This window comes from Onychostoma macrolepis, chromosome 11, assembly GCF_012432095.1.
Source record: "Onychostoma macrolepis isolate SWU-2019 chromosome 11, ASM1243209v1, whole genome shotgun sequence".
Taxonomy (NCBI): domain Eukaryota; kingdom Metazoa; phylum Chordata; class Actinopteri; order Cypriniformes; family Cyprinidae; genus Onychostoma; species Onychostoma macrolepis.
In genome coordinates, this window is record NC_081165.1 from 7,022,465 (window position 1) to 7,035,622 (window position 13,158).

Consider the following 13,158-nt stretch of genomic DNA (forward strand, 5'->3'; position numbering starts at 1 on the left):
CATGAGCCTCACTTATGGAAATACAGCGACTCTCTGCCTTGCATTTCAGAGGTCACTCTCTGTATGAGGAATACACTCAAACTACGAGGAAGAGGGATGTAGATTCTCCTTAGAGATGATGTGTGTCCCTGCAGCACAGAAGCAGTCATAAGCAGCACAGGTATATTTGTAGCAATAGCCAACAATACATTGTATGGGTCAAAATTATACATTTTTCTTTTATGCCAAAAATCATCAGATATTAAGATCATGTTCCATGAAGATATTTTGTAAATTTCCTACCATAAATCTCTCAAAACTCAATTTTTGATTAGTAATATGCATTGCTAAGAACTTCATTTGGACATCTTTAAAGGCGATTTTCTCAATATTTAGATTTTTTTTTTTATTCTCAAATATTGTCCTATCATAACAAACCATACATCAATGGAAAGCTCATTTATTCAGATGATGTATTAATCTCAATAAAAAATAAATAAATACCATTATGACTGGTTTTGTGCTCCAGAGGTCACATATTTCATTTAGTTAATCAGTTATCTGACAATTAAACATTTACCAGTAGAAAGCGAATTCTTGAATTGCATTATGCTTTCAGTTCATTTGTATCACCTCGCGCATGCCCTGGGACTCGAACCCATGGCCTCGGTGCGTCTCACAGTCTGAGCTACAGGAATGCAACACAAACACATATGGTCTGAAAAGCAGGACTTTGTAAACTCACGTTTCTCATCATCCTGGTGCACTAAAGATGCTGCTCTCGACAAAACATCCAAAGGCGTTTCCATCCTGGGTCAGACCCTGAGCATGGAAAATCAGATCATTAATCTCGGTTCACGGATCAGATCATCACCACATTCACGCCGTCCACCCAGAAGCATGCGGAATCTGTGAGCACTGGGGAAGCCTTTGCCATAATCGGGTTCGTGTCATGTTTTCTCTTGCGTTTCCAGAACAAACCTGAAGCGCTTCCCACACTTCACATTCCACAGCACAGCTTTCACTGCAGCGCAAAGCACTGTAACTCGCTGTTTCTGAACTCGCAAAGTAGCTGGAGTGAGTTCAAGCGCTCGCGCACGCGGCTCGTTTATTATTCATCAATGTTTTACTAGCGTTACTTATTAAAGCGGTCGCTCAGTGCCACGAAACTCCATATTCAGTAAATAACACGGCGGGAAATGTTACATTGTAACAAGTGCCGTCTTCGCTCGCTGCTTTAAGACGCTGGAGCTCTTTCCGCGATTATAATGACTTTTACAACAGCAACGATCATAAAACACACGCATAATCACTCATGTAGTGTGGTATGTGTTAAAAACGGGCGGTTTAAAGTCGTGTGAAGTACATACCGCCTTGAAGCGCCACTTTGAAATCTCCCCAATCACAGACCGATGAAAGAGCTCGAGCAGAGCGCCCCAGAGAGCGAGAAATCCCGCGGAAGATAGATCCAGAGCTCGCTGCGGAGATCCAGCGCTGAAGAAGAATGCTTGGAATGATGGAATGCTCTTCCTAGCAGGTGATGAGAGTCGCGAGCTCTCATTGGTCGAGGGCAGCGGAGTGAGATCAGCGTACATTATGCTAATGAGGGAGTGACGTCACATCCTTGCAACAGGTACAGCGTGAAGGGGAAGTCCGCCAACAAACAGACACACTTTACAGAAGTACTTAGACACGTTTATTGGCATTTTCTCAGGAACATTAGAGAATGAATCAAGCGCACTGCTTCAGTCCTTAGTTTAATACACTGATTGTCAATAAATACTAACTGTGGGACAAAACACCCTAGTTATGAGTTATTGTGCTCAGTCATGCTGGTTTTCTTCGCCAGCCTCTCCACATCTTCTGCAGCTTTTTTGCGCTGTATGACAGTGTTTTGACAAGACCTGCGGAAAGAGGTTCAACGGCAGCCGAGTCACTCACTCGTATACATGCAGTCTGTAGAGAAACGCATTTCTGCAAATCACAATTCAGAAGTGATTCTGGGAAGAAACAGGATTTTAAACTACAAGATAAAAGCAAAAGTACTAGAGTTCAGCCCTAACAAAGTAAAGTTTACTGCATTGATGAAATAATCATATGCAGCACATCACACATGCATTAAATCAAAATTTTGTTGGTGTTGCTATTAATGGGACCTCAAAAAGGAAAATAGTAATATTTAACAGCCTGATTCTGTAATGTTTGTTTTGCATTGTGATAAAAATTGATCCCATTTTATAGACTTGTAAAAGAGTTGTTTTGTTTTGGCAAGACATACAGTAATGTCAACATTTCTGAAGTTTATATTTTTTCAATCTGTTATGGAGTATTGAGTTATGCTTTGAGGACAGCTAAGAAAATGATTATATCAAGAGAGAAAATCTGCTGGAATGTTACATGCATGTTCTGGAACACTGTAGTGATTTTTTAATAACTAGTGTAGTTTTTAATACGATACCTTAAAAATCAGTGACAAATGAAAACGATGAACTCTAAGGGTCCCTTACCAGCGGTGGCGATTCCTTTGGCACTCTGTGTTATGCTGGAGGCTTTCACGATTGATGAAATTCCTGTGAAGAAAGCATAATTACGTATGATACAGCAATTCATCCAACAAATCATAATTTTGCAATTATAACCAGTCATCTGCCAACAGCAGGCAGAATTGCTATCATTTTGAAAAGTCATTAGTGAATAAGTATATTCAATTCAAGTATAACGTAACTAAATAAAAAAAAAGTTACAATTTAATTATATTTAGGTTAAATTCAATGTAAATAATACTGAAGATAAATTAAAATACAGTCTAAATATTTGCTCTGTGTTGATTATTAGATTATTAGGTAATGATGCGATGCATCCTGATTGGATATCATCAAACATCCACTGATATTATGCACAGAAGTGGTCATTTCTCCTAAGGTTACTTCCAAAATCTACCAAGAGACTTGAGAGATTTCTCACAGTGATTGAGATGCACATCAGAAACATTAAATCAATCAAACACCCAATCAATCCAGACTCTCTACTGTAATCTACAGCTCTTAAAGGGATAGTTCACCAAAAAATGAATTAAATGACCCCATGATTTACTGACTCTCAAGGCATCCTAGATGTATATGGCTTTCTTCCCTCAGACGAATCCAATCAGAGTTATATTAACACATGTCCTGGCTCTTCCCAGCTTTATAATGGCAGTGAATGGCTGTTGAGATCTTCAAGTCCAAAAAAGTGCGTAAATCCATCACAAAAATTGCTCCACATGGCTCCGAGGGGTTAATAACGGCCTTCTGAAGTGAACTGATGCATGTGTGTAAGAATAACATGCATATTTAACACTTTATAAGCACTTTTTATGACGGATGGATGCACTTTTTTGGACTTCCATTCATTGCCATTATAAAGTTTGAAAGAGCCAGGACTTTTTTTGTTTGAAAGAAGAAAGTCATAAACTAAGGGCGTTTATACATTGATCTGTCGCACCTCAAAGACTGTCAAAATGCCATTTATTGTCCGAATTTCCTGGAAAAAACCCCCCAAAAAAAATGTTCGGTGAACAAGAATACGTGTGCTGTAACACCCCTGACATATACACCTAGGATGGCTTGAGAGTGAGTAAATCATGGGTTAATTTCATTTTCAATGCAAATACTCTTCCAGCATCCCATAATGGTGAAGTACAGCACATAAGCAGCTGTTTGTGAGAAATGCACTGACGGTTATTATGACAAAGAGACGTGTGGGTGAGGCCGCCGGAGAAACTCAACACCATCCAAACCCAGCCGGCCGGTTCGGCGAGTCCTGGAAGCACGCCTCTGCTGCTTTGCTCTCCCGTCCGTCTGATGTAATGCTGTGCTACTCAAACGAGCTCGAGCTCCGGAGCGTTACCTTGCTGCACGACGGAGCCGCAGTCGGGGTCCTGAGCCACCTGCAGGAGGATCTCCTCCACGTCTCTGTTCTTCCCGGGACGCTCCACCAGACGCGTGATCTGCTGCTGGAGACGGCGAGGGAGAGCCATGAGCTGCGTGAACTGACCCTCTGGGCTTTTGTCCACCTAGTGAGCAGAAAACACCAGCATCCTGAGTCAAGCTGCTGCAGCTGTGCTTTATATGTTCAGTTTCACGGCTGTTAAGAAGTCAAGTCACCTTTACATCTATAGCACTTAGACATGCAATACTGATTTATCACAGTAACGAGCAGAAAAAAAAACAATTATGCAAACTTCATCAATGAGACAAATCCAGATTCAAGCAAGATCAGCTCAGTTCAGCAGATCCTCGGCACAGTTTGCAGTGCATACTGCAATGTTTATATTACTTTTTTGTCTTTTAGAAATGTGTATCTGATAGTAGCTCGAGTTGGGATGCAGATGTAAATTTATGTTCATTATCAAAAACAGTAACATCGGCAAAAAAAATAAAAAAATGGTAACAAACTCATTTTTATATGGTGAAATTTAATTATTCTGACTGTTTGAGTTTTATTCAAATGAACTATTGGTTTTCCATTGTAGCATACATTTAGATCATTATAACCACAGTTAAAACCACACTTATAGCACCTCAATACCATGCTATATTGTTTCTAGGTATTTGTATGAAAAACAGTAAACCACACAAATCCTATAAGCTATAATTACATTCCATTACCCCTTTAATATATTTAATGTGTCTACATTCAAAATTTAACATCATTCAATGTAAATATTCCACATTTCTGCCACAATAGCATGGTGCAGTCAGTGTAAATCCCTGGTAAATGATGGTGATTTGTAGATTAAAGTCTTCCGAGCGCTTTGAACTGGTTTAAATCAGCGAGTCATGCGTGTTCTTCGCTTCACACTGGACCTCACAGCGCTGTTTAGTGCTCGGGTGACCGCAATGCTTACTGTCATATTGTTTTGCATTGTAAAGTGACCAAGTGTTCAGAAAGCCTTATAAAAGACATTATTATTATTTTTACTACTACTACAAGAATTACTCATATGCTAAGCATTTGCCTAAAAACTGAAGTATACTTTGGCCTTAACAGAGCTTTCTAAGATATAAACTAAAATAAATCAGGTCTCAAATCTCATCTTTTTTTCGTCTTATTTCAGACTTTTAATTTCTTAAGGTGCAGAGTGAATCTAAGCGTCTTTCCTCACCAGCGTGAGATGAAACATGTAGAGATGTGGGGTTACAGACATATAGCAGCGTATGATAGATATCAAACAGTAATAATTATTAGTTATTAAAGCAATAATCCTGGAGTTTCCGGCTGGACTGTCATTATAGTCACACCTGCAGGAGTGGGTTTGATCTCAGCAGCTCTCGGTTTGCTCTTAGTTGGGACATGTTTTAGTGGAGTTTGACAGGCCTGTGGTTTTGGTACATTATTTATTTATTCTTTTTTTTTTTTTTTGACTTGACTGACCTCCATACAACATGTTATTACAGTGTGCTTAGTTATTGCATCATTGTTGCTACATGTGCACATGAAAAAAAAGTGTTCTTTGTAAATCAAAAGGTTTTTGACTCCGTGCCATTGAGCTAGTCGTGACAGAACCGCTGCAATAAAGACTGAAGGTTTAGCAGATTTGAGAGAAGAAGAAAAATACACTAAATCCATTCAAACGCAAAACAGATGCGATACTAGGATCTTCAAAGATAAAATACAGCAATGAGCCTGTGACGCCGTGGTTTACAGTGATTTTACAACAGCTAAGGAACGATGTAGATGAGCTGAAACCCCTCATAGAGATCAGAAGTGTGTGTTTATAGAGTATTTCACATTAATGATAGTCTGATGGATGGCTCAGTCGGACTGAAATATGTGCTGTCAAACTTGAGGAAAATATTAGCCATGTAAACCACTGGATGAGACTACTTTCTCAATTCAGTACTGTGACAAACAGATTCATTCACATCTTTTGTCTTAAACACGCCAGCAGCTTACTGCATTAATAATGTGAATTGGGGAGAAAATATGCAAATGAAAATAAATGTAAAGCATCCTAATAATCAGGGGTGCACACGAGTCTTTCAGTCTGGTTCTCAAAGAGCACCTGGAGATTTGGTTTGGTCCTCACTGCAGAGTGTGACCCATTAAACAAAAAAGTTTTTTTAAATAAAATAATAAAATTATTTTATAGTAAACTTAAAAAAATAAAATAAAAAAAAAAGAGATGCCGGTATTTACTTTATGAATTTTCATTATTTACAAACTTAAAATCGGCAGGCTTTTATTTTGGCGGGTTGCCGCGCTGCCGAGTGAAGCGTGTCAGTAAAAGAAAGGTCAGTTTTGCATTGTGCTTTGAAAACGGTGGAAATATGTGTCCCTGCAGCACAAAAGCAGTCATAAGCAGCACAGCTATATTAGTAGCAATAGCCAACAATACATTGTATGGGTCAAAATTATACATTTCTCTTTTATGCCAAAAATCTTTAGGATATTAAGTAAAGATCATGTTCCATGAAGATGTTTTGTAAGTTTCCTACCGTAAATTAGGGGCGTGCAATATTGCAATATTGACAAAAAATAATATCTAGATATTTTATCGGTAACAATAATCAGACGATATTTTGAGTGTGTTATTGTGCTGGTATCTTAAGGACTGTCGTGGACAGCTGACTCCTAAAGAGTTTGATGATATTCATATTCTGTGTAGTGATCAGTTCACACTGATAGAACATTTTTACCTTTATAAAGCCATTTTTTCTAAAAGTGTCCATTATCTTTTGAGTCACATTCTTAAATTTAATCAGTGAATTAGAATAATAAGACATTTGGGCTGTTAGCAAGCAAATGAAATCAACACAGAAGCTGCATCTGAAGAGGTGTTTAGATGTATTTACACACTGTTTAATGCAGGACAGGAACGCATTTAACCTGCAATTACAAATGCATAAATAATGTTTTGATATATTAAACATAAAACATTGAATACTGATATTTGAAATGATTTAAAACATGAAAAAAAAAAAAAAAAGTAGAAATGTGAAACTAAAACCGCCAGCAGGTGGCAGCAAATCACTGTTAATAAGTGAGTCTTTGCGATTGAACCGAATCATGTAAACGGTTGAATCATTCAGGAACAATCGCACACCCCTACCGTAAATATATCAAAACTTTATTTTTGATTAGTAATATGCATTGCTAAGAACTTCATTTGAACAACTTTAAAGGCGATTTTCTCAATATTTAGATTTTTTTGCACCCTCAGATTCCAGATTTTCAAATAGTTGTATCTCAGACAAATATTGTCCGATCCTAACAAACCATACATCAATGGAGAGATTATTTATTTAGATGATGTATAAATCTCAATTTTAAAAAATGGACCCTTATGACTGGTTTTGTGCTCCAGGGTCACATATATAGAAATCTTATACAGTATAGTCTGTCGATCTAAAGCGGTAATTGTGCAACAGCGGTCAACCATGCCAGTACACAAACGAGCGCTCTGAACTCAATTACACAGCGCATTTTTTATTTTGGTCACACATGCAGCTTTGCTAATAATGCTTTCATATATGCTTCACGCAAAAGACCCTGTTTTAGTGGGATTGGCCACATTATTAGAGAAAGAAATCAGAGTCTCACCTCCAGCCGGCCCTGCTGAGGCTTGTACACCACCTGAGGACACTCCTGGAGAATACTGTTATATAACTTGCGGAAATGAGGCATGTTGTCTTTAACGATGTTGGAAACCTTGGACTTATCCTCACCAAACAGCATCCTGAAGTCCCCTACACAACGAGAGAGAACACACGCAGTTGCCTGTCGCAGGTTTCAAACACTCAAAACAGATTCGGGTAAAAACATAGCATGAAAGCAAGAGACGTTCACCAGAGTAGGACAAGCCTGCTATCTGGAGGAAGAGGTCTTCTTCTGAGAAACTTTCTGGCAGCATGAGAAACGAAGCGGTCACGGCACTTTTCAAGTTCCCTACGAGAGCGGCCCGCAGTTTGCCGTTCTCATTCTGGAGCAGAATTTGGACCTAGAGAGACAAAAACATGTTCTGACTTACGCTCGGCATTGATCTCTACATGCATCTGACACTGAAACAAATCACGCATAAGTGTCCAATATTAATACTTTCTGACAGCATTTGCTCAACAAATATCCAGTGAAACTTCTGAAAGATTTTGAAGAACTCATCCAGAACACATCAACTACTGATGAGCGAATGCATTTCACATTATACCTTCACTTAATAAATGGGGATTTTCTATTTTAAAAAATATATGGAGAGCAATTAGGATGAAGATGAGCACGCAGGAGTGTTAGTGGTCCTCAGGCAAGGGGCCTCAAGATGACTCAGAATTATTTAAAGTAAAACAAGTTTTAATGGTTTGTTTGTTTGTTTCTTGGAAAGCCTGGATAAATAAGGAAGCCTCATTAGAAAAGTGTAATTTCTACACCTGGAAGAGTCAAGTAAACTTTAAAAAATAAAAAAAAGTTGTATAAACTGGTGTCATTTTTATTATGAATGCTATTTTTCTAGCTATGCAAAGTTGTAAAATATTTTATTGGGTAGAAATTGTGAGTAAAAATAATTTTTTAAAACATATCCATAAGTGTAAAGTCATGGGCCTTCAATCAGCAATAACTGGTGCTCAGCTGCTGCCGTCCGCTGGTTTCTGTGAGTAACTGCAGGATTATTCTCTCTGTGCGCAGATACTCACAGGCTTGTGTAGACGGCCCGCTATATACAGGGTTTTCCAGTGGAGTAAGTCATCGATCAGAGCATCTGTGCTGATCACGCCGTACTTGATCACCTGCAAACATGCGCTTACGACTTTAGCACATCATACATCATACACGCATCTGAGTTTTTTAGACTACTGTACTGTACAAAAGTTTGGGGTTTGTGAGATTTCTGAAAGAAGTCTCTTCTGCTCACCAAGGCTGCGTTTACTGTACTTGATCAAAAATACAGTAAACCGTAATATTGTGAATTAGGTGAATCTGTGTTAAACTGTAGTTTATTTCTGTGATGCGCAGCTGTATTTTCAGCATCATTACTGCAGTCTTCAGCGTCACATGATCTTCAGAAATCATTCTAATAAGAAACATTTATTATTATTATCAATGTTGAAAACAGTTGTGCTGCCTGATATTTTTGTGGAAACTGTCATACATTTTAATTGTCAGAATTCACAGATGAACAGAAAGTTCAAAAGAACAGCATTTGTTTGAAATAGAAATCTTTTGTAACATTATAAATGTCTTTAATGTCACTTTTGACCAATGCAATGCATCAGTGATGAAATTCCTTAAACTTTTTTTTTTTTAAAAAGACTGACCCCAAACTTTTCAACATTATATATATATATATATAAAATATTGAACAATCCAAAAAGCATATCTGCATGTTAATTTGGTACCCTATCTTCAGCAGGGACGAGGGTGTTGAAGTAGACCCCGGCTCCATACTCGCTCTGAATGCTGCTGATGTGTTTGGGCCCCAGGTATCTGAGGAAGGAGTAATGCTTTCTGTTCTCGATGAGGTTCATGGTGTGCCACGTGACCGGGTCATCCACAGCAAACACGAAGTCCAGCATGTTCTTCTGAAACACACGACACCGACACAGACTCCTGAGTGAAGACCTGCTGTGCATCAGGCAGAAGCTCGTGTTAGCGGCGTCTTACCCCCGGAGAGCCGCCCGTCTGCCGGAACACCGCGGACCCGTAGGCGAAGGCCAGGCTGAGGTCCTGAGGAAAGCGGCTGAGGATCCTCCTGAAGAACACGCTGCTGCTGCTGTGTAGAGCTGGCACACTCATCATACACACAGCTCAATAACAGCCGCTCATTAACACGAGTACACCTGCAGCGACGCGTCTCCAGCTCACAGCCATCATGAGAGCAACATTATCATAACTGCCAGAATCGATAACGAGTTGTTTTCGTCTGCAGTATAATGTAATGAGGTTAGAAGCTGCTACTTTTGAATGACATTTTCATCGTCAGGATCAACAGAGCGCCGTTATTCAGTTAACAGTCCGCGGACGCCACCGTGCGGTCTGGAGGAACACAGACACACACACACACACACACACACACACACACACACACACACACTCACTCTCTCACACACACACACACACACACACACACACTCGTGTTTGTTTTAGTGGTTTACGGGGACTCTCCATAGGCGTAATGGTTTTTATACTGTACTTACTGTATGTGCTATTGTCCTACACCAACCCTACACCTAAACCTACCCCTTACAGGAGACTACAGGCATTTTTAGATTTTCAAAAAAACACCATTTAGTATGTTTTTTAAGCCTTTGAATTACGGGGACATAGACAGTGTCCTCATAAACCACCTTCAAATTGTAATACCTCTGTCATACCCGTGTTATTATACACATTTTGTCCCCATAAACCACAAAAACCAGTACACACACACACACACACACACACAGACACATGCGCACACACACACACACACACACACACACACACACAGAGACAGACACATGTGCACACACACACACACACACACACACACACACACAGACAGACACATGCGCGCACACACACACACACACACACACACACAGAGACAGACACATGTGCACACACACACACACACACACACACACAGACAGACACATGCGCACACACACACACACACACACACACACAGACAGACACACACACACACACACACACACACACAGACAGACACATGCGCGCACACACACACACACACACACAGACAGACACATGCGCGCACACACACACACACACACACACAGACAGACACATGCGCACACACACACACACACTAGTAGAAGTATTAATGTCTTTAAAATAAATAACCTTACTGACCCCAGACTTTTGAAAGGTAGTGTCTGTCCAGCTTTATTTGTTTGTTTGTTTGTCTCTATGTTATTTTGTCAAGTTTAGGGTCAAATATGACAAATACACATTGTTTCACTTCCAAATAAATAAATAAAAAACTATAATAATATATTTGTTGCTACTACACACAAAAAATTACTCATGGGAAAATTCCATTGTTGGCCAAATTTTCCATTATGACATACTAGGCCATTTTATTATTATTATTATTATTATAGGCATCAAAAATAAATAAATATGCAAACAATTTTAAAGTCAAATGCAATCAAATTTTGTGTTACTTTGGAGTTCCATAAAAGGCTTATATATATATTTACAGGTAAAGTGAAGAGAATGACGTGGTGCTGTGTTTTCCTGATCAGCACTAGAGAGCACTAAAGGAGCGAGAGTTTGACCGGTCAGCATTCACTCACATCTCGTCTGAATTCAGTCTCACTCCAGATCAACACTCCTCTTTATCAGAACGCATTACAAGTCATGCAGAATGTTAACACACATTCAAATGGAGTGACCCTGAATTTGAGGCTAGTCTATATAAACAGTGATTCCTCCGTGAGGAGTAAATCATCTGAATGCAGTGAATAAGGTTGAAAAGAAGTTCCTCTTGAGCTCGAAGAGAACTGTCGTCTAGTATCATGTTTCCATTATTGACAGCATGAGCGTCTTGGGTCGTGAGGTCAGCTCATCTTCATCAAACTGTCCTCAGAACTGTCAGTGTCATTACCTCACTGTGGCTGGAAACACATTCAGTGAGAGTCATCTGTCTGAGAGCTGAGGAGGAAGACTCGGTGTGCTGCTCAGAGAGCTCTTCTCAAGCACCACGACACACACAATCTCACACTGTCCTGCCAGTTTCCATGGAGATGCGTTCACTGCTGTGTGTAGAGCAGCCCGTGAGGCTGGAGCACCGCGGCAAAAACGACAAATCGCTTCGCTGATGTCATTTAGGATCAACACAATGCTCCTACAGAAACATGACATTAAGCTTAATAAATGATGCAGCACTTATCGTTAGAGGGAAACATGGCAGAATATACACACTTTAGCAGAGAACATGAAATCTGCTCGAGCAATAGAAAGCATCTTCACATTCTAGTATCACAACCAAGTGCTAATTTTATTAAAGCAGATGGGTTTATCGCATTTTAAATCGGCTTTCTTCTTGTCTTGTTTATTAAAGCTTTCAAACCAAATGCATTTGCTTGCTTGGAAAATTTGTAATATATATATATATATATATATATATATATATATATTTATTTTTATTTTTTTATTTTTTTTCACAAATTCAGTTCGTAAACAAGAGCTGTAATGTAACTAAAGACATTTTTCACATTAAATAATTCAGAGGTATAAAAGATAGTATAAGATCTATTAAGAGATAAAATATACAAATTTACTATGCAGTTTGACATTTTGAATTTAATAGATGACATATGAAATAAAAATAACACATTTTAATGTGTTAGCTGGCCTACTTTGATGTTTCACTCAACGTTCCATTTTTGTAATACCACACATAAAAAACAGCACATAATCATAATTAAATAGTTGACGAGTTTAACTCTGTGGCATAAATTAATAGACAAAATAAATGTAAAAATATATTTTTAAATATAAAACACTGGAAAAACTATAAGTTGCAAATGACCTCTTATGCAATTGTCTCAGCCATAATTTGAGCAGAATATAGCTTCAGCAGCAGCTCATCTGGTTTATCTTGCTAATGAGCGTATGTTTCTAAACCAGTTAGAGAAATATAAGTGCTTCCAAACCTGTTCTTATGCAAGAGATCATATCAAAGCCTCATAAATATATGATATGAAAGATGCATGGTGGCTTTCCCATGTTTTGATCACAGTCCAGTCATGTTGCGTGAATGTTCAGCATCTTCTCTGCATCACAGTTGAAGCTAATCTTTGTGTTTTAATATGCTCGAGCTCCACGTGATGTTGTGCTGTTTTCTCCCTGCCATGAAAAATGGAGGTCAGAATGAGCTTAGCGTGTCAGCACTGACTCACACCTCCAGCACTAACACTACAGTCGTGACTTCAGCCTCACAGCATCACCATCACACACAGCACGCCAGCGCTTGCTGATCTCCAACACTGCAGCACAAAACACACAAACAGCTCTTTCACATTCATCTCACTAATTACACAAGACACAATGCAATTATGCTCATATTCCTTATCATTTTTCCTGTTTGCCATCAGCGTGTAGTTGTCCCCGCTGGGCTTCGCACATAAATGAAAATCCTCATCTAATTTAGCCTGAGAAACTCGTGACATCTGATGAGTCAACATCGATTTAACCCTT

At 39.0% G+C, this 13,158-nt stretch overlaps 2 protein-coding genes across 4 annotated transcripts in view; both read right to left on the minus strand.

The window, feature by feature from the left end:
- vgll4b (vestigial-like family member 4b) overlaps positions 1-3,913 on the minus strand; it is a 37,449-nt gene extending 33,536 nt beyond the window's left edge. Inside the window, exons 1-3 of one of the 3 annotated variants that reach the window (XM_058791265.1) lie at positions 3,868-3,913; positions 2,487-2,549; positions 725-801 (exon numbers count right to left, since the gene is read on the minus strand). In XM_058791265.1, coding sequence (XP_058647248.1) covers positions 725-788 — 64 coding nt within the window. In that variant the 5' untranslated portion in view covers positions 789-801; positions 2,487-2,549; positions 3,868-3,913. Of the gene's footprint in view, positions 1-724; positions 802-1,349; positions 1,483-2,486; positions 2,550-3,867 lie in introns of those variants that run through there. The other 2 variants (XM_058791264.1, XM_058791266.1) reach the window with 2 other exon arrangements.
- tamm41 (TAM41 mitochondrial translocator assembly and maintenance homolog) lies at positions 1,671-9,952 on the minus strand. Its single transcript, XM_058791260.1, has 8 exons — positions 9,616-9,952; positions 9,351-9,533; positions 8,649-8,741; positions 7,810-7,960; positions 7,564-7,709; positions 3,868-4,033; positions 2,487-2,549; positions 1,671-1,883 (listed from the first exon to the last, which is right to left on the minus strand). The coding sequence occupies exons 1-8, from the start codon at positions 9,748-9,750 to the stop codon at positions 1,807-1,809; spliced, it is 1,014 nt and encodes a 337-aa protein (XP_058647243.1). The 5' UTR covers positions 9,751-9,952; the 3' UTR covers positions 1,671-1,806.
- Positions 9,953-13,158: the final 3,206 nt, after the last annotated feature.